This window comes from Euleptes europaea, chromosome 6 (genome assembly GCF_029931775.1).
Source record: "Euleptes europaea isolate rEulEur1 chromosome 6, rEulEur1.hap1, whole genome shotgun sequence".
NCBI classification, from domain to species: Eukaryota; Metazoa; Chordata; class Lepidosauria; order Squamata; family Sphaerodactylidae; genus Euleptes; species Euleptes europaea.
Window position 1 is genome coordinate 9,597,958 of NC_079317.1, and position 19,541 is coordinate 9,617,498.

The 19,541-nt window shown below is 49.7% G+C and overlaps 1 protein-coding gene across 1 annotated transcript in view; it reads left to right on the forward strand.

The window, feature by feature from the left end:
* Positions 1 to 19,066, forward strand: part of LRRC9 (leucine rich repeat containing 9) — a 60,461-nt gene extending 41,395 nt beyond the window's left edge. The window contains exons 25-31 of the mRNA XM_056851748.1: positions 1,050 to 1,189; positions 3,184 to 3,320; positions 4,863 to 5,080; positions 7,104 to 7,172; positions 9,444 to 9,569; positions 16,419 to 16,602; positions 18,924 to 19,066. Coding sequence (XP_056707726.1) covers positions 1,050 to 1,189; positions 3,184 to 3,320; positions 4,863 to 5,080; positions 7,104 to 7,172; positions 9,444 to 9,569; positions 16,419 to 16,602; positions 18,924 to 19,066 — 1,017 coding nt within the window. The remainder of the gene's footprint in view (positions 1 to 1,049; positions 1,190 to 3,183; positions 3,321 to 4,862; positions 5,081 to 7,103; positions 7,173 to 9,443; positions 9,570 to 16,418; positions 16,603 to 18,923) is intronic.
* The last annotated feature ends 475 nt before the right edge of the window (positions 19,067 to 19,541 follow it).

Here is a 19,541-nt window from a genome sequence, read left to right on the forward strand (position 1 = left end):
AATCAGACCCTTGGTTCAACAAAGTCAGTATTGTCTACTCTGACTGGCAGCGGCTCTCTAGGGTCTCAGGCAGAGGTCTTTCACATCACCTTCTTGCCTAGTCCCTTTAACTGGAGATGCCAGGGATTGAACTTGGGACCTTCTGCATTCCAAGCAGATGCTCTACCACTGAGCCACGGCCCCCTTGGACTTGAAGAGATACGGGTTTACGGAGGTTGTGTCCATGAGGCCTGTCTTTGGGTTTCAGCCAGTGCGGGTCTGGCCCTTTAACTTACTGGGAAAGTTCCTGGGGGGCTGCTGCTGCCTCAGAGGGCTACTGGAGAATCCTGGGACGAGCCCAACCCGGCGAGGCTGGCAGCACCATACGAGCCTCTTGGCTCAGACCTAGGTGGTGATGACATATGAAGAGGCTGTAGTAAGTCTAAGGGTCATAGAACCATAGAATCATAGAGTTGGAAGGAACCACCAGGGTCATCTAGTCCAACCCCTTGCACAATGCAGGAAATTCACAACTACCTCCCCCCCCCCCACACCCCCAGTGACCCGCTACTCCATGCCCAGAAGATGGCCAAGATGCCCTCCCTCTCATGATCTGCCTAACGTCATAGAATCAGCATTGCTGACGGATGGCCCTCTAGCCTCTGCTTCAAAACCTCCAGGGAAGAAGAGCTTACCACCTCCCGAGGAAGCCTTTTCCACCAAGGAAGCGATCTAACCGTTAGAAAATTCTTCCTAGTGTCTAGACAGAAACTCTTTTGATTTAATTTCAACCCATTGTTTCCGGTCCGACCTTCTGGGGCAACAGAAAACAACTCGGCGCCATCCTCTATATGACAGCCATTCAAGGACTTGAAGATGGTTATCATATCAAGCTGAAAGGGCCCTGCTGAAAGGGCCCTGCAGGGTGCTGGTGCCGTAGGGACTGCTTAGTCTGGCTTCCTCCTAGGCTGATTCTACATTGCGGTCTCCTGAGTTCCACCACAGGTTCCGTCATGTCCAGTGGAAGTGAGCGGAACGCGCTTAATGTCTCTGGGCTTCCTTCCGTGCAGGTGCTCTGCCTAAACTACAATCACATCGAGTCGATCGTCCCCAGGCTAAAGCCCCCGAACCACCTGACCAACCGGCAGCTGCTGTATCAGAAAGTGACGTCCAGTGGCTACGGGCAGCAAGGGCCTTCCAAAACCAGCAGGTATCGTCTCAGTTCCCACAAGGGAGTTGGGTTGCAATCAGGAAAACAGCCTGGAAGGAAGAGTTGGGTCCACACACACCTCACCCCTGGCTTGCTGCTTTTGGTGACGTAATTGCATGTTAGGGAATATGATCACAAATCCCCCGAAATCACACGTGGCTTATCCGCATTCTCATTTTCACATGAACACAAACACATGAAGCTGCCTTATACTGAACCGGACCTCGGTCCATCAAAGTCAGTATTGTCTACTCAAACCAGCAGCGGCTCTCCAGGGTCTCAGGCAGAGGTGTTTCACAGCACCTACTTGCCTAGTCCCTTAAACTGGAGATGCCGGGGATTGAACTTGGGACCTTCTGCATGCCAAGCAGAGGCTCTACCACTGAGCATCAACCCCTCCCCAGGGAATTAAACTTGGGATGGGTCAGTGGCAGCCAGGAATGTATTGCTGTGAACACACGAAGCTGCCTTCTACTGAAGCAGACCCTTGGTCCATCAAAGTCAGTATTGTCTACTCAGACCCGCAGCAGCTCTCCAGGGTCTCAGGCAGGGGTCTTTCACATCACCTCCTTGCCTAGTCCCTTTAATTGGAGATGCCACTGGGGATTGAACCTGGGACCTTCTGCATGCCAAGTAGATGCTCTACCATTGAGCCATGGCTCTTCCCATGTGTGAACAAGAACTTCATTTTGGGAAGTCTTATTGGGAAAATTACAGAAGGGGGAATAGAAGGCCAATAGGTAAGAGTCACTGATAAAAAATGAAGCTTGGAAATAGGTTCGTACCAGTTCCCCCAAATATCTGTGTGATGTTCAAGGTAGTAAAAAAGAAACCCAAAGAAATCAAGACAATCTAAACCCTTAACATCATGAACAGGAGTCCTGGTGCAGGGGGGTTCCATAGTGCCCTCCCCTGCAGCTCTATTCTACGCCCCCCCAAGTAGTTCCCTTCATCTCTCCCCCTCCCCAGTCACACCTACATGAATACATGAACACATGAAGCTGCCTTATCCTAAATAAGACCCTTGGTCTATCAAAGTCAGTATTGTCTACTCAGATTGGCAGCTGCTCTCCAGGGTCTCAGGCAGGGGTCTTTCACATCACCTACTTGCCTAGTCCCTTTAACTGGAGATGCCGGGAATTGAACCTGGGACCTTCTGCATGCCAAGCAGGTGCTCTACCATTGAGCACAGCCCCTCCCCTCAATGCTTTCTGCCAGCTGCGACACTCCAGGCAGCTGTTTTGAGCTCTTGGCCACTGAGCTGTCCCCGTTATGCCGAGTCTTCCCTTGGTCATAGCTCCAGGTTGGCTGCGGCGGCATGCCTAAAAATGGCCATCAATTCCCCAGTATCCTTTCACTGCAAGGAACCAAAGCCACTTAGCCGAGCCCCAAATTTTCTCATGCAGAGATGCAGAACTATTGCAGGTGGATTTTTTTTTTTTGCCTTTCCGGGGTATGGGCTCTTGCCGAGGGGTGGTCATAAAACCTTTACTTAATAGAACCAGACAGCCGTTTCCAGCTGTTTCCTCTTCCTTCCGTCAGGTGTTCTGCGGGCAAAAGAGTGTGTTTCTATGTTTGTGGCGGAGGTTCGCAGTATGGATTCCATCCCAGCTCTGTCATGTTTCCAGAAGTGTAACAGGCCAGATGTTTTCCTCCCCCTTCCTTTTAATGTGTGTAAAGTGCCTTTCAAGTCGCAGCCGACTTATGGCGACCCCTTTCGGGGTTTTCATGGCAAGAGACTAACAGAGGTGGTTTGCCAGTGCCTTCCTCTGCACAGCAACCCTGGTATTCCTTGGTGGTCTCCCATCCAAATACTAACCAGGGCTGACCCTGCTTAGCTTCTGAGATCTGACAAGATCAGGCTAGCCTGGGCCATCCAGGTCAGGGCTCCATTTAATACTCAAGCTCTGAAAAAGAATTTTATTTTGCACATGTTAGACTCGCGACTTTATTGCCGAGCCCTGTCCACTGACCAAGCTCCTCTTTTGCTTTAGGGACGTGGGAATCAGCGAGAGCCTATCACCAATCATGCAGAGTTTGGAAGTCCTGCATCTGGGCTACAATGGAATTGCCAACTTGGCCCTGCTGCAGATTAGCAGGCTCAAAAACCTGAAGTTCCTCTTCTTACAGGGTAAGTAAAGAAGAACCAAGCTCTGACCAGGATAGCCCAGGCTACCCCAATCTTACCATATTGCAGAAGCTAAACAGGGTTGGCCCTGGTTAGTACTTGGATGGGAGACCACCAAGGAAGTCTAGAGCAGTGGTTCTCAACCTGGGGCCATATGGCCCCCCTGGTGGGCCCCAGGATATTCCAAGGGGGCCACAGGTGAAAATTGTGTAAATGGGGGGCCACGGCACGAGACTAGGGGGCCACAGAGGGAAGTGAGAAGTGAAGAAAACAGAAAAGAAATACAATTTGTATCTTCAGTGGACTGAAAACCTAACACTTGACTTTCTTCATTGCACTTCTATGCATCGTTTGCAGCTGTGGACTTTTGTACCGCTGTAATCTTGTGCAACGGTGGTAGAGGCTTTGTTCTCCCTTGTATGTGAACATTGTTGTTTATTAGCGTGTTGTATTCCCAATTTGTGGGGTATTTTTTGTAAATTTCAGTTTCCCAGTGAGAACTGCATGCATTCACCTTGTGTGGCTGTTCCTGCTTCTTTGTTCCTTGGCTATTTACAAACAAAATATTTTAAATAGCTACCTTTCTACTGGTAGGACAGGGTGGCCACAGGAAGGAAACAAGGTTGGAAGGGGGCCACGGTCTGAAAAAGGTTGAGAACCACTGGTCTAGAGTTGCTGCACAGGCAAACCACCTCTGAACATCTCTTGCTTTGAAAACCTGGATGGCCCAGGCTAGCCCTATCTCATCAGACCTCAGAAGCTAAGCAGGGTTAGCCCTGGTTACTACTTGGATGGGCGACCACCAAGGAAGTCCAGGGTTGCTATGCAGAGTCTCACAATGGCCAACCGCCTCTCTTCATCTCTTGCCTTGCAAACGCCATGTTCCTGGGGTCATCATGAGTTGGCTGTGACTTAAGAACATATGAAAAGCCCTGCTGGATCAGACCAAGGCTCATCAGGTCCATCAGTCTGTTCACACAGTGGCCAACCCGGTGTCTCTAGGAAGCCCATAAATAAGACAACTAGCATTATCCTGCCTGTGTTCCACAGCACCTAATATAATAGGCATGCTCCTCTGATCCTGGAGAGAATAGGTTTGCATCATGACTAGCAGCCATGAATACCCTTCTCCATGAACATGTCCACTCCCTTCTTAAAGCCTTCCAAGTTGGCAGCCATCCTGGGGCAGAAAGTTCCACTTGACAGCGCACAGCTATTATGGCCTGACCTGAATGGCCCAGGCTAGCCTGATCTTGTCAGATCTCGGAAGCTAAGCAGGGTCAGCCCTGGTTATTATTTGGATGGGAGACCACCAAGGTAGTCCAGCATCTTGACGCAGAGTCAAGCATTAGCAAACCACCTCTGAACGTCTCTTGCTTTGAAAATCCTCCTATGGGGTCACTGTTGGTCGGCTGCGACTTCATGGCAAAAGGGGGGAAAAGAACCAAAGACTTGGTTGTCACTCTCCAGGGTGGTTTGTGTGTGCTCCATTTCGCCCCACCCACCTCCTGCCGCACGCACAGATCTTTGGTCTTGGTCCAACAGGCAACGACATCAGCCACATCGAAGGGCTGGAGGGCCTGCAGCTTCTTCAGGAGTTGGTGCTGGATCACAATCGAGTCAAGATGATCGGCGAGAACTCCTTCACCAAGCAGAACTCCCTGCTGGCTCTTCACCTGGAGGAGAACCGCCTGCGGGAAGTGAACCATTTGCAGTCCTTGTCGAAGCTACAGAAGCTTTTCCTCGGTCTTAATAAAATCCAGGTAGGGTGACTCTGATTTAATGCTTTGGAGGTGAAAGGCTTCCCCGTGCTTCATTCTGGTCTTCTTGTTGCTCTGGCAAGGGATCTTGTTTCAAATGCCAGGAGATTTGGGGGAAGGGCAGAACTTGGGGAGGATGTGATGTCACTTCCGGGTCAAGCAATACTGGAACCAATGAAGGAGATGCTGAACATTACCTGCTGGGAAGATCTGCTGCCTTGGGTTTCAAAACCATAACTATGGAATGGACCAAAAGGTCACTTGGTGGACCACATTCACATTTCCCTACAGCTGACCCTTTCTGTTCAAAATAGGATGTGGCATGTGAATCTCTCACACTGCTTTCAACTTGGAAGGTGCCTCTTTCCACCACTGCCTTGGCAAACATCAGGAGATTTGGGGGACTGTGCCTGGGGAAGGGCAGAATTTGGAGAGGAGGAGATGTCACTTCCGGGTGATTCTCTAGGCCAGTCTCGCCTAGCATCTATGGCCTTTACCATAGAGACCAGGAAGAAATGCTAGCATGCCACTATGTGGAAGCCATTTTTGTCTCCCGCTCCTCAGTTCCCTGGGAGCAGGAAATTGGGACTGGAGGCTGTTAATTCCCTGTCCCAGGCAGGGTCAATGGGGGAGGTCTGCCACTAGCCCAAAGGCGGAAAAGATGCCCTTGTAGATTCATGGGCCGGCCTTTCTGTTCATGCTGAGAAGGAAGCCAGGAATCCTTTTTGGGATCAAGTATGCTTTTAAAAGATGCCTCAAATAAATAAAAGTAATTTCTTCAGTCTGTTTAAAGTTGCCAGCCTCCAGGTGGGTTTGGGAGGATCCTGTAATTGTGACTCATCTCCAGACTTCAGAGACCAGTCACCCTCATAAAATCATAGAGTTGGAAGGGACCACCAGAGTCATCTAGTCCAACCCCTTGCACAAAGCAGGAAATTCACTCCCCCCCACACCCCCAGTGACCCCTACTCCATGCCCAGAAGATGGCCAGGATGCCCTCCCTCTCATCATCGGACTAAGGTCATAGAATCAGCATTGCTGATGGATGGCCCTCTATCCTCTGCTTCAAAACCTCCAGGGAAGGAGAGCTCACCACCTCCCGAGGAAGCCTGTTCCACTGAGGAACCACTCTGTTAGAAAGTTCTTCCTAATGTCTAGACAGAAACTTTTTTGATTTAATTTCAACCCGTTGGTTCTGGTCCAACCTTCTGGGGCAACAGAAAACAACTCGGCATGCTCCTCTCTAGGACAGCCCTTCAAGTACTTGAAGATGGTTATCATATCCCCTCTCAGTCTTCTCCTCTTCAGGCTAAACATACCCAGCTCCTTCAACCTTTCCTCATTGGACTTGGTCTCCAGACCACTCACCATCTTCGTTGCCCTCCTCTGAACACGTTCCAGCTTGTCTACATCATTCTGAGATTGCGGTGCCCAAAACTCAACACAATACTCTAGGTGAGGTCTGACCAGAGCAGAGCAAAGGGATACCATCACTTTGTGTGATCTGGACACGATACTTCTGTTGATACAGCCCAAGATTGTATTTGCCTTTTTAGCTACCGTATCACACTGCTGACTCATGTTCAGTTAGCAACAGATCTGTTAGAAATAGATCACGATAGGTAGCTGTGGTAGTCAATCTGTAGCAGTAGAAAAGAGCAAGAGTCCAGGGAGCTGCAGCTCACGAAAGCTCATAACCCTTGCCAGAAATTTTGTTAGTCTTTAAGGTGCTCCTGGACTCTTGCTCTTTTCTAATGTTAGAAATGTGACTCTTTGTCATCCCATCCCTGCTAAGGTCCCTACCCCCTCTGAACGCCCGCAAGCACCACCCCAAATCTCCCAAAATTTCCCAAGCAAGAATCTTACCTACTCCTAGCTGCAAATGTAAATACTGAAATAAAATGGGCCCTCGATGAACAACTCCCTACAGTAAGTCCCTGAAGCCTGGCTCATAATAATTTTGCTGGCAAGTTTCACCAAGTGCTTGTATTTGTGTGTTCTTTTGTTTTTTTTAATCTTGGGACAGGATCTATCAGAACTCGAAAAACTTGACTGTCTTCCTTGCCTTAAAGAACTGTCAATCTATGGAAATCCAGTGAGTATACTATTTCCCCCCCCCCAGATTGTGTGTGTGTTAAGTGCCGCCAAGTCGCTTCCGACTCATGGCGACCCTATGAATGAAAGTCCTCCAAAATGACAGCCTTGCTCAGATCTTGCAAACTGAGGGCCATGGCTTCCTTTATTGAGTCCGTCCATCCCTTGTTGGGTCTTCCTCTTTTCCGGCTGCCCTCAACTTTTCCTAGCATGACTGTCTTCCAGTGACTCTTGTCTTCTTGTGACCAAAATACGACAGCCTCAGTTTAGTCATTTTAGCTTCTAGGATCAGTTCAGGCTTGATTTGATCTATAACCCACTGATTTGTTTTTTTGGCAGTCCACGGTATCCGTAACACTGAGTTCTTTACCTGTTGTTTATGCAACTTCTCCGGATTTTATTTGTGTGGTGTGAATGTGTATTTTGTCAACCAGTTTCATGCTTTCTAATGCTGATTTTGTAGATTTGTTTGCATTGCATAAGTATATCTTATGGTACTTGTATGGCATTTATGTGTCTAATGTGTGTATCATATAATGTTCATTCATTAACACACAGTTGAAATACGCTCGCATTTTACACACACAAAAATTGGTGCAAAAAAACCAGATAATGAAAAGAAAGGCCATTTATGCATGGGCTGTTTCCTCGCGGTCACCCCGCCAACTACTTTGGAGCTTTGCTTTGATTACGGTTGCATTTTCTGACCGTCAGAGGTCGCCTCGCTCTCCCCGCTCCTTTTACCCACGTTTTCTGGATTTGTGTTTAGCCAGCATCCAGAAAACATGGGGAAAACACGCAGGGAGAGGGAGGCGACCTCTGGAGGTCGGAAAATGCACGCATACTCAAAGCAAAATCGGCAGGGTGACCACGAGGAAACAGCCAGGCATCACATGAACACATGAAGCTGCCTTATACTGAATCAGATCCTTGGTCCATCAAAGACAGTATTGTCTACTCAGACCGGCAGCGGCTCTCCGGGGTCTCAGGCAGAGGTCTTTTACATCCCCTACTCGCCTGGTCCCTTTAACAGGAGATGCCGGGGATTGAAGTTGGGACCTTCTGCATGCCAAGCAGATGCTCTACCACTGAGCCACAGCCCCTCAATGGCCAAAGAGTCAGGGCTTTGATTCATGCAACAACATCAGAGGTGCCTGCCACACCAGTCCATCTAAACCAGCGTCCTGTTTCACGCAGCGGACAACCAGATGACTAACAAACACGGCACAGAGGCCAAGGCCTTCCCCTGAGAGCCAGCATGATGCAGTAGTTAAGGGCAGCGGACTCTAATCTGGTGAACCGTGTTCGATTCCCCGCTCCTCCACATGAAGAGCCAGCTGGGTGACCTTGGGCCAGTCACAGTTCTCTCCGAACTCTCTCAGCCCCACATACCTCACAAGGTGTCTATTGCGGGGAGAGGAAGGGAAGGCGACTGCAAGCCAGTTTGATTCTCCTTAAAGGTAGAAAAAAATCAACCATGCCCATGGAGCTTTTTGCAGGCCGTTTTTTTTTTTTAAAAAAAAAACACCTCTGACTCAATGCATTTGTTTATGTGGTGGTTCAGTGGAAGATCTCCCCCATTATGTCCTGACCTGTCCTTTATACACTGAGCCCCGGAACAAGTTTCGGGCAAACATTCTTTCAGGGTCACAATTATCATCTGATGTTGACAGATTAGTCTATTTGCTGTCAGATAAAGACCCGTATATTTCCAAAAGAATGGCACTGTATGACCTAATGGTAAAGATCCCCTGTGCAAGCACCGGGTCATTCCTGACCCATGGGGTGACGTCACATCCCGACGTTTCCTAGGCAGACTTTGTTTATGGGGTGGTTTGCCAGTGCCTTCCCCAGTCATCTTTCCTTTACCTCCAGCAAGCTGGGTCCTCATTTTACCGACCTTGGAAGGATGGAAGGCTGAGTCCACCTGGAGCCGGCTTCCGTTGGGATCGAACTCAGGTTGTGAGCAGAACTTGGACTGCAGCACTGCAGCTTACCACTCTGCGCCACGAGGCTCTATATGTATGGCCTGGCGGCCAAGAAAATCAGCGCAAAGGAAACCATGAAATGTAGTAAAGCTGGATAGAGCTGAATGGGCATATTTTAATTTTTGTATTCTTTTAATGATTCTGGTTTTGTATATTTTAACCTGTTGCTATACTGTTTTAGATTGTAGTGGCCTTAGACAATAAACTTGACTTGAGACTTGAAAAAATCAAGGTATAAAAAACACTCCTTCTCCTCCTTCTCTTTCTTCCTCCCCACGTTCCAGGTGTCCCGCAAGATTTGCCACCGCCCTCTGCTGGTGTTCCGCCTGCCCAGCCTTCAGGTCTTGGATGGAGTAGTGATCAGCTCCGAAGAGAGGGGAAGAGCCGAGTTCCATTTATTAGAACAGCAAGTAAAACACACTTATCACAATTAACAGCTGTACAGGCCTCGTACCATTGGGGGTGGGAGAGTCGAAAACAGGCCCCCGCGATCCTGCCTGCGCACGTTCTTTTCCCTTTACATCCTGTTTGGAATCCAGCGTGCTCGTGAACGGGCCTCTTGGAAGCGGCTGTATTTTCTCGCAAGGGCTGCGTCGGCAGCTTTGGTCCGTCAGGAACAAGGGCACGAAAGACGGATAGAGAGAACAGGTGCGCATCATGACTGGTATCCATTTTGACTGGTAGCCATGGACAGCCTTCTCCTCCATGAACATGTCCACTCCTCTCTTAAAGCCATCCAAGTTGGCAGCCATCACCACATCCTGGGGCAGGGAGTTCCACAATTTAGATTTTCTTGTTTTGCAGTCGTCCCAGTGAAGACCTGTGTAGTGTAGTCGTTAGTGTGTCAGGCTCGGATCTGGGTTCAAATCCACATTCAGCTACGAAGCTCACTGGACAAACTTGGTCCAGTCCTTCTATTTCAGCCTTCTCTTCCTCACTGGGTTGTTGTGTGGATAAAATGGGCATGGGAGAACCGCATGTCCTGCTGTCAACTCCTCAGCGGAAAAGCAGGAGGAAAAAAATGTACCAGTTTGTGATGCGCTTTAAGCAAACATGCATTGGGTAAAAGTCTTTGCATGTTTACAGCAGCGGAGGCAGCCCCCTCACGTCAATCCCTCAGCGGGTTGCGGCACAAAAACGGAGGCCTTCTCCCCCCCACCCCCCGCCACCCGAAACTGCGGTGCTTTGTATACAAGGCTCCTGAGTGCTCGCAGATTGAGTGTCTGCGTGTCATCAATGCTTTATTTCCAAACTGACCCGTGCTTCCGCGCATCGGACATCACTTAAAAAATAAAAGACACGGCCATGTTAGTGCAGCTGCGGGGAGGGGAGGGTGCGAAGGGCTCTCTCGGCCACGGGGGTCTGTGTTTCGGAAAGAGGGCCTTGCTCGGAGTTGTTCTACCTCGTTGGGCAGAACAGAACTGAGGCATTATCATGTTAGGCCACTGAAGTGGAACGACCGAAGGCCCCCTCTGCTTTCCTCCGCAACATCCAAGCCAGTCTTCCTTAAGTGCCTTTTTGGGAAAGATAATGCTTTGAGGCATTAACCGGCGCAAGAAATTTTGCACAATAGGAAGTGACTGAATTCGCACCTTCTTGGCTTCCAGCATCATCGGAGAGTGATCCAGATTGTTTGTGGGGCCCTGGAGGTGGGAAATCCATGTTATTCACCCCACTCCTCCCCGTGGGAGTAAATAGATTCTAATAAATTTAAAAATTCCAAGTTTGTTGCTGTCCCCCCCCCCCCAAAAAAAATCAGGAGGCCTCGCCCCGATGGACACCATCATTTTCTGGAGGTCAGACTGACCACGGGGATGCATGCAGGATTAGAGCCAAAGAAAAGCCTCCGCTGCTGTAAACGCTCTGCTTCTGGAATAGATCTTTCCTGCTTCCCCTTCTGCACCCGCCTGCGCCTCCCAGAAAGCCTCTGGGGGGGGGGGATTTAAATGGCAAACAGCAGGGGATTTCTTCACACAACACATAGTTAAATTGTGGAACTCCCTGCCCCAGGATGTGGTGATGGCTGCCAACTTGGAAGGCTTGAAGAGGGGAGTGGACATGTTCATGGAGGAGAGGGCTATCCATGGCTTCTAGTCCAAATGGATACTAGTCATGATGCATATATATTCTCTCCAGGCTCAGAGGAGCATGCCTATTATATTAGGTGTTGTGGAGCACAGACAGGCCAATGCTGCTGCAGTCGTCTTGTTTGTGGTCTTCCTGGAGGCGCCTGGTTGGCCACTGTGTGAACAGACTGCTGGACATGATGGGCCTTGGTCTGATCCAGCATGGCCTTTCTTATGTTTCTTATGTTAAGGCTTTAAGAAGGGAGTGGTCATGTTCATGGAGGAGAGGGTTATCCATGGCTACTAGTCCAAATGGATATTAGTCATGATGCATACCTATACTCTCCAGGATCAGAAGAGCATGCTGAATATATGAGGTGCTGTGGAACACAGGCAGGACAATGCTGCTGCAGTCTTGTTTGTGGGCTTCTTGGAGGCGCCTGGTTGGTCACTGTGTGAACAGACTGCTGGACTCGATGGGCCTTGGTCTGATCCAGCAGGGCCTTTCTTGTGTTTCTTATGTTCTTATGGGATGCACAGGAAGGCTGTGAATTGAATGGGGACACTGCCAAAAATTCCCTCCTCTTTGCACAGTGAAAGCACCTTTTGATCGAACCTCAGGAAATGCTGATCACCACAGGTCAGATCCGGAGCTTTACTTCTGGGACTGCTTGTCCCTTCCATCGCTATGATGCAGAGAGACCTCATTCCTAGAGAAGCAAGGAGAGGCTGATGGAAGGGGCGGGGCCTGGTGGCATCACATGGCAGGCTGTCCTTCTGCTGCATTACCTTCCATGAGCACAATGCCCCTCCCCCTTTCACCATCCTCTTTCGAGGAGAGGTTCGAATCCTGTCCAAGGGTTATTTGGGCTTTCTTCCCGAGTTTTCCAACCCTGCCAATCTGCTCCCGTAAAACCCATGCTCATGGACGAAGCCCTTCTCCTAGGGTTGCCAGCCTCCAGGTAGTAAGCTGGAGATCTCCTGCTATTACAACTGATCTCCAGCTGATAGAGATCAGTTCACCTGGAGAAAATGGCCACTTTGGCAATTGGACTTTATGGTATTGAAGACCCTCCCCTCCCCAAACCCCGCCTTCCTCAGGCTCTGCCCCAAAAACCTCCTGCTGGTGACGAAGAGGGACCTGACAACCCTTCCTTCTCACCCTCTTCAGTTGGCCTTCCATGTTTTCACCACGTCTCTGTTGATGGGACCAGTAGGGGGGGGAAATTTCATAGGGACGTGAGCAAGGTCTGCTTCGCTGAGGAATTTCTAATAGGGTCTTTGGCAAGAAGAATGGGAACATTTTTTTTTAAAACTGGTTGCTGTAGAGCAGGGGTTTCTAACTCAATTTTTATGAGGGCCGGATATGACAGAAATGCCACTTGGTCAGGCTGGGCCATGCCCCACCAGCCCAGATCGAGGGAGGGGGCTGCCTTGGCTGGCTCGTGGGCTGGATAAGAGCTCTCAAGGGGCCGGATCCAGCCCACGGGCCTTATGTTAGACACCCCTGCTATAGAGGGCAAGAACCCTCTAAAAGTGGCATTAATTTAAAAGGGGGTAGGGATGCTGTAATTCACAAACAATGGGTTTTGTCGGCTTCTGAACTGGGATCGAGGACTAGATTCGAAGCCATTAGCACCTGAACACACATCAACACATGAAGCTGCCTTCTACTGAATCAGACCCTTGGTCCATCAAGGTCAGTATTGTCTACTCAGACCGGCAGCGGCTCTCCAGGGTCTCAGGCAGAGGTGTTTCACATCACCTACTTGCCTAGTCCCTTTAACTGGAGATGCCGGGGATTGAACCTGGGACCTTCTGCATGCCAAGCAGATGCTCCACCACTGAGCCATGGCCCCTCCCCAGGGAATTAAACTTGGGATGGGTCAGTGGCAGCCAGGAATGTATTGCTGTGAACACACGAAGCTGCCTTTTGAGGCTAGCCCTGAGGCATAAGTCCATAAGCTTCTCTCCTCTCACCCGAGCCTAGGTCTGCCCCCTAGGTAGGTGGAATTTTCGCTTTCTTTTGTTTCATGCGATGTTTCTGTACCCAAGTCATCATTTATTTATTACAGCTAAAGGCCAGCATAAAATATAGGATATACATCCTATGATAAAATTATACAGCTCCCGCTTACAACATCTCATCCGTACTAACTAATCTGAAGATTTGCCCTTAGGGTCTTTGTTCTTCATAAATGCCTTCCGTTTCCCAGCAAACATAAGAGCAAAATTTTGCTATGGAATATGAAATATAAGTCACCCCGTCTTCCAGAAGATAATCTGCCCAAGGAGGCCTCAGAGGTGTAAGTGTGTACAGATTGAGATAGGAGGGGAGTAATTCAATGATTTTTGGCATCAAAATAATGTTCACAACGGAGCAAAATATGTGCTAGCATCTCCACCATATCCATGGAACAAGAACATTTGTGTGTCTCTCTTGGGCAATGAAGAAATCTTCCTGAAAGCACAGCAGATGGAAGGGCATCAAATCGGGCCCTAGAAAAAGGCCCATCTTAATGTTGGGGAAGTAATTGAGGTTAGATAAGGGGCTGAATAACTGCCTGTCCATGACCTGAGGTTTTTAAAGTAGTTAGGAAGAAGAGCCCCATGGCGCAGAGTGGTAAGCTGCAGTACTGCAGTCCAAGCTTTGCTCACGACCTGAGTTTGATCCCAACGGAAGTCGGTTTCAGGTAACCGGCTCAAGGTCAACTCAGCCTTCCAGCCTTCCGAGGTCGGTGAAATAAGTACCCAGCCTGCTGGGGGGAAAGGGAAGATGACTGGGGAAGGCACTGGCAAATCACCCCGTAAAACAAAGTCTGCCTAGAAAACGTCAGGATGTGACGTCACCCCATGGGTCAGGAATGACCCGGTGCTTGCCCAGGGGACCTTTACCTTTACTTTTTTTTTTTAGGAAGAAGAGCCTTGTCATTTTGAAACTCAGTATCAATGAGACGTTGATGGACCACAGACCTGGCTTTCTTTAGTCCAAACTAGGGCTGTTGAATTTAAGAAAATTCGGTATAGTTCGGATTCGGCTGAATTCGGCCCGTTTAGATTCGGGATATGCCGAAGTCTGAACTCCCCCACTTCGGGTCCGTGCAATTCGGCGGGAATTCAATGTTCGGGGAAAAAGTTCGGTCGAATAAAGCCATTAAAAACACAACCGCGCCTTTCCGCAGCTCTGGGGGGGCATTTTTGGGGGTAGAGGTCCCAAACTTTCAGCGGAGCTTCAAAGGACCCTTCTTGCCAGACCCTCCAAGTTTTGTAAAGATTGGGTCGGGGGGGCTGAGATATGGGCCCCGAAAGGGGTCCCCCCCACCCTTAATGTGCATCTCTGAGCAGAGCTTGCCGCCCACGCACAAAGCTCCCAGCCCCGACAAACAGCTGATGAGAGCAAGGGCAGGGCAGGTGCAAAGAAGTTTGCAAAGCAACACAACTGCAAAACAACACAACTGCAAAGCAACACCTTTGCAAACATGCAAAGGGCGGGGCAGGTGCTAAGAAGTTTGCAGTGTTGCTTTGCAGTTGTATTGCTTTGCAAAGCAACACAATTGCAAAGCAACACCTTTGCAAACATGCAAAGCAACACCTGACACCTGGGAGTTTGCAAACCATGGAAAGTGACAGAGGCAGCTAGCTATGCATAATGAGCAGGAGGGGGTGGAATTTCCCCTTTTGCATGGGACTCGGGACCAGGCAAATGCATTCTTTAAGTCACCATTTGAAAACCAGTTTTAGCAAGCATCAAAATAGACCTAACCGTTGTATGAATGAGGGAAAACCTGAGGACATACAACTGAAGCCCCCCCTCAAACCAGGGAGAGAGAGACTCGAGGGGGCACACCCCCCCAGGTAGAACGGGTGAAAGCCCCCTTTGGCTTCCCCCCCATCCACAGAAACTGCTCCCTCCCCACACACACACAGACTCTGCTTTCCCCCCACACACACACACACACAGGAGAAAAAGTATAGATTAAAGCCCCCAAAGGGGTCTTACTGTGGTTGTCTTCTGTTCCATCAAGAGGGGCTGGGAGGAGGACTGGGTAATCCAAGACGATTCCATTTAAGCACGGGACGTTTTGCTCTGGAGATGCATACAGGATCGGGTGATCCATTCATCCCAATAGGGAAAAGGGGAAAGCCCATATCTCGGGGTCCCCTGACCCAATGTTTACGAAACCTGGGTCTCTTAAGAAGGCTTGTCTGAAGCTCCGCTGAAAGTTTGGGGTCTGTACCCCCAAAAATGCACCCCCAAAAATGCACCCCCTGCAGCCACGGAAAGAGAAAAGGGGGGGAGCCGATATTTCTGCCCCCACTGAACCCATCTTTACAAAACTTGGGGGGCTCTTAAGAAGGCTCGTCTGAAGATATCCTGAAGGTTTGGGGGCTGCACCCCCAAAAAAGCGCCCCCTGCAGCCACGGAAATGGAAAAGGGGGGAGGGAAAAGGGGTGGAGCCCATATCTCGGGACCCCCTGACCCAAAGTCTACAAAACTTGGGGGGTCTCTTAACAAGGCTCATCTAAAGCTCCGCTGAAGGTTTGGGGTCTGTACGCCAAAAAATGCACCCCCTGCAGCCACGGAAAGAGAAAAGGGGGGGAGCCCATATCTCGGGACCCCCTGACCCAATTTTTACAAAACTTTGGGGGTCTCTTAAGAAGGCTTGTCTGAAGCTCCACTGAAAGTTTGGGGTCTGTACCCACAAAAATGCGCCCCCTGCAGCCACGGAAAGGAGCGAATGTGCACAAGCACCCCCCCACACACACACACGAGGATTTCTCTCTCTCTCTCTCTCTCTCCCCGGCCCGGCCGCACATCAGCTGATTCCTCCAGTACTCAATCCTGACTGATTGGCCAGAAGAAAACCCAGCTTGGCCACCGATTGGCCGGGGGAGAAGAATGCTGCTTACTGACGCCCCGAATTTGCCGGATTTATTGTGAACTCCCGAACTCGCTGAATTCGGCTCCCCCGGTTTCCCGCCATTTTTTAGTTCGGTTCGTCCCGAACTAAAAACCGCAGAATCGGGAAATTCGGCTGTTTTTCAGTTTGGGCCGAACCGAATCGACAGCCCTAGTCCAAACTCTATCAGATTTTGTGGATAAAACCAATTGTAAATCATTTTTGATTATCCTATCAGACCATGATCCGTGCCCAAGTGACAAAGCTTGCTTCTTTTTGCCTCTCCGTGTAGACTGTGCCTCTGCCGAACTCACCGATCGACTATATGTTTCCCGGACTGCAGAGTATAGCGCCAAAGCCTTGTACCGTGAGGATAGCCAACCTGAGCCTGCTGGGGGGTGTCACCCATTTATACGGGCCGGAGTTTGCCTTTCCTCAGACGTTCGACGAAGCTGCAGGAAGCGAGACGAACAAATGTGAGTGGAAGCCGGGCGTGGTCATACTTTGATTTCATGCCAATTGGTGCTTTTGCCATGATCCAAAGATTTCTTAGGGATGTGGGGGGAATCCCTTGTGGTGCTGTTGAATCGCCTCTGCTGGGGCTACCTGCCAATAAAGTGCATTCCCTCTCCCAAGAGAAGGAAAAACACTGGGTGGGGGATGTGTCACTTGGACTAGGGTTGCCAACCTCCAGGTAGTAGCTGGAGATCTGCTGTTACAACTGATCTCCAGCCAACAGAGATCAGTTCACCTGGAGAAAATGGCCCCTTTGGCAATTGGACTCTATGGCATTGAAGTCCCTTCCCTCCCCAAACCCCGCCCTCCTCAGGCTCTGCCCCAAAACCTCCCGCCAGTGGTGAAGAGGGACCTGGCAACCCTACGTTGGACACACATGAAGCAGCCTTATACTTATACTGACTCTTGGTCCATCAAGGTCAGTTTTGTCTTTATTTTGTTATAGTTGTATATACATTGTTGATGAATAATGAATGTGTATTTTGCATGATGAGCCCCGTGGCACAGAGTGGTAAGCTGCAGTACTGCAGTCCAAGCTCTGCTCACGACCTGAGTTGGATCCCAACGGAAGTTGGTTTCAGGTAGGCGGCTCAAGATTGACTCAGCCTTCCATCCTTCCGAGGTCGGTAAAATGAGTACCCAGCTTGCTGGGGGTAAAGGGAAGATGACTGGGAAAGGCACTGGCAAACCACCCCGTAAACAAAGTCTGCCTAGAAAACGTCGGGATGTGACGTCAGCCCATGGGTTAGGAATGACACGGTGCTTGCACAGGGGACATTTACCTTTATTTTGCATAATTATCATTGTAGTTTGTTATTTTAGTATAAATATCTGACAGATTTACAAGTTGTTTATATTTCTTTGGGGGCTTTATATGTATTCGTGTTCTAGCCATCTATTAGAGGTCTTCAAGAACATAAGAAAGGCCATGCTGGATCAGACCAAGGCCCATCAAATCCAGCAGTCTGTTCACACAGTGGCCAACCAGGTGCCTCTAGGAAGCCCACAAACAAGACAACTGCAGCAGCATTATCCTGCCTGTGTCCCACAGCACCTAATAGAAAAGGCATGCTCCTGTGATCCCGGAGAGAATAGGTATGCATCATAACTAGCATCCATTTGGACTAGTAGTCATGAATACCCCTCTCCTCCATGAACATGTCCACTCTCTTCTTAAAGCCTTCCACATTGGCAGCGGTCGCCACATCCTGGGGCAGGGAGTTCCACAATTTAACATTGTGGTTATTTCCATCCTGCAGCTGCATTTTGTGAAGGGCTATGGTGGTGATGGCAGGGAACAACCCAGCAGCCTAGGACTGAGCAGAGCAGCCCCAAAGGGGCCACTTGGCGCTGCTTGTTCCCCAAGGCTGGTTTAACATCCCAGACCATCCCTGACAAAGCATGGGCATCAGAGGCCCAACATTTTTCCTGAAAGAGGAAACCACCGCCGGCTCTCCCCTAGGCCACTGCTGCTACCTTTGAAAGAACAGCTACCGTTTCTCCTGTATGAAACACCTCAGAGACTTGGCACTGTACAGTGGTGGAGTTTAGAAAAGGACAGATGGTGTCTAAAAGGGCAGGACGTCTTCCATCAGAGGATAGTTCCTTAGGGTTGAAGAAGGCTTCACACTTTGCTGAGCGGATAAACAGAATAGAAGGTGGGGTATTCCGATTCAGTTAGCTATCTATTGCAAGTTTCAGAGGGTAGAAGAAGAGTTGTTTTTTATTTGCCAACTTTCTCTACCTTTTCAAGAGAATCAAGCTGTTTTACAGTCTCCTTCCCTTCCTCTCCCCACCGCAGACACCTTGTGAGGTAGATGGGGCTGAGAGAGTTCGGAGAGAACTGTGACTGGCCCAAGGTCACCCAGCAGGCTTCATGTGGAGGAGTGGGGGAACCAACCCAATTCTCCAGATTAGAGTCCACCGCTCATGTGGAGGAGCGGGGAATCAAACCTGGTTCTCCAGATTAGAGTCCACGGCTCCTAACCCCTACACCACTCTGGCTGTGTTGTTCTGCAGTAGAACAGCTAGATTGGAGTCCGGCAGCACCTTAAAGATCGACAAGGATTTGGGGGGGCGTGAGTTTTCAAGAGCCATACCCCGAAAAACTCATACCCCTGAAAACCTCATTCCCCTGAAAATCTTGTTGGTCTCTAAGATGTTACTAGACTTGAATCTAGCTGTTCTGTCTGTCGCTCGGGTACCTTCTGTCCATTGACTTCCTTCCCTTGATGTAGAAGGTTAAGGTCGGAGAATGTCAGCTATGCAATTTCATTTCCAGCTAGGAAATCTAAGAACGCGGGACTAGGAACAACCAATCCGCGGAGCATCCATGCAGAGATAGCCATGAGGCAAGCCAAAGGCGCCTCGACAGCTCTCCCGAGCCATGGGACGTTGCAGGGCGGCCCTTCCCGAACGACCTAAGCCTGCCTTCCCAATGAGAAAAATGACGGTATGTGAGACTTTACGTAGCAATATTTGTGATCCTATTTTTCTGCCCCCTGCCCTAATCACTTTGCACAGTATCTTTGCAGTCTGATTTCCTTCTTTGCGATCTGACTGGGATATAAGGGCTCAGGGAAGAAGAAGAGTTGGTTTGTATATGCCGACTTTCTCTACCGCTTCAGGAAGAATCAAACCGGCTTACAATCACCTTCCCCTCCCCACAACAGACACCCTATGGGGTAGGTGGGGCTGAGAGAGCTCTAAAAGAGCTGTGACTAGCCCAAGGTCATCCAGTTGGCTTCCTATGGAGGAGGAGGAAAACCAACCTGGTTCACCAGATCAGCCTCCGCCGCTCATGTGGAGGAGTGGGGAATCAAACCCGGTTCTCCAGATCAGAGTCCACCGCTCCAAACCACTGCTCTTAACCACTACACCACGCTGGATCTCCGTTCCT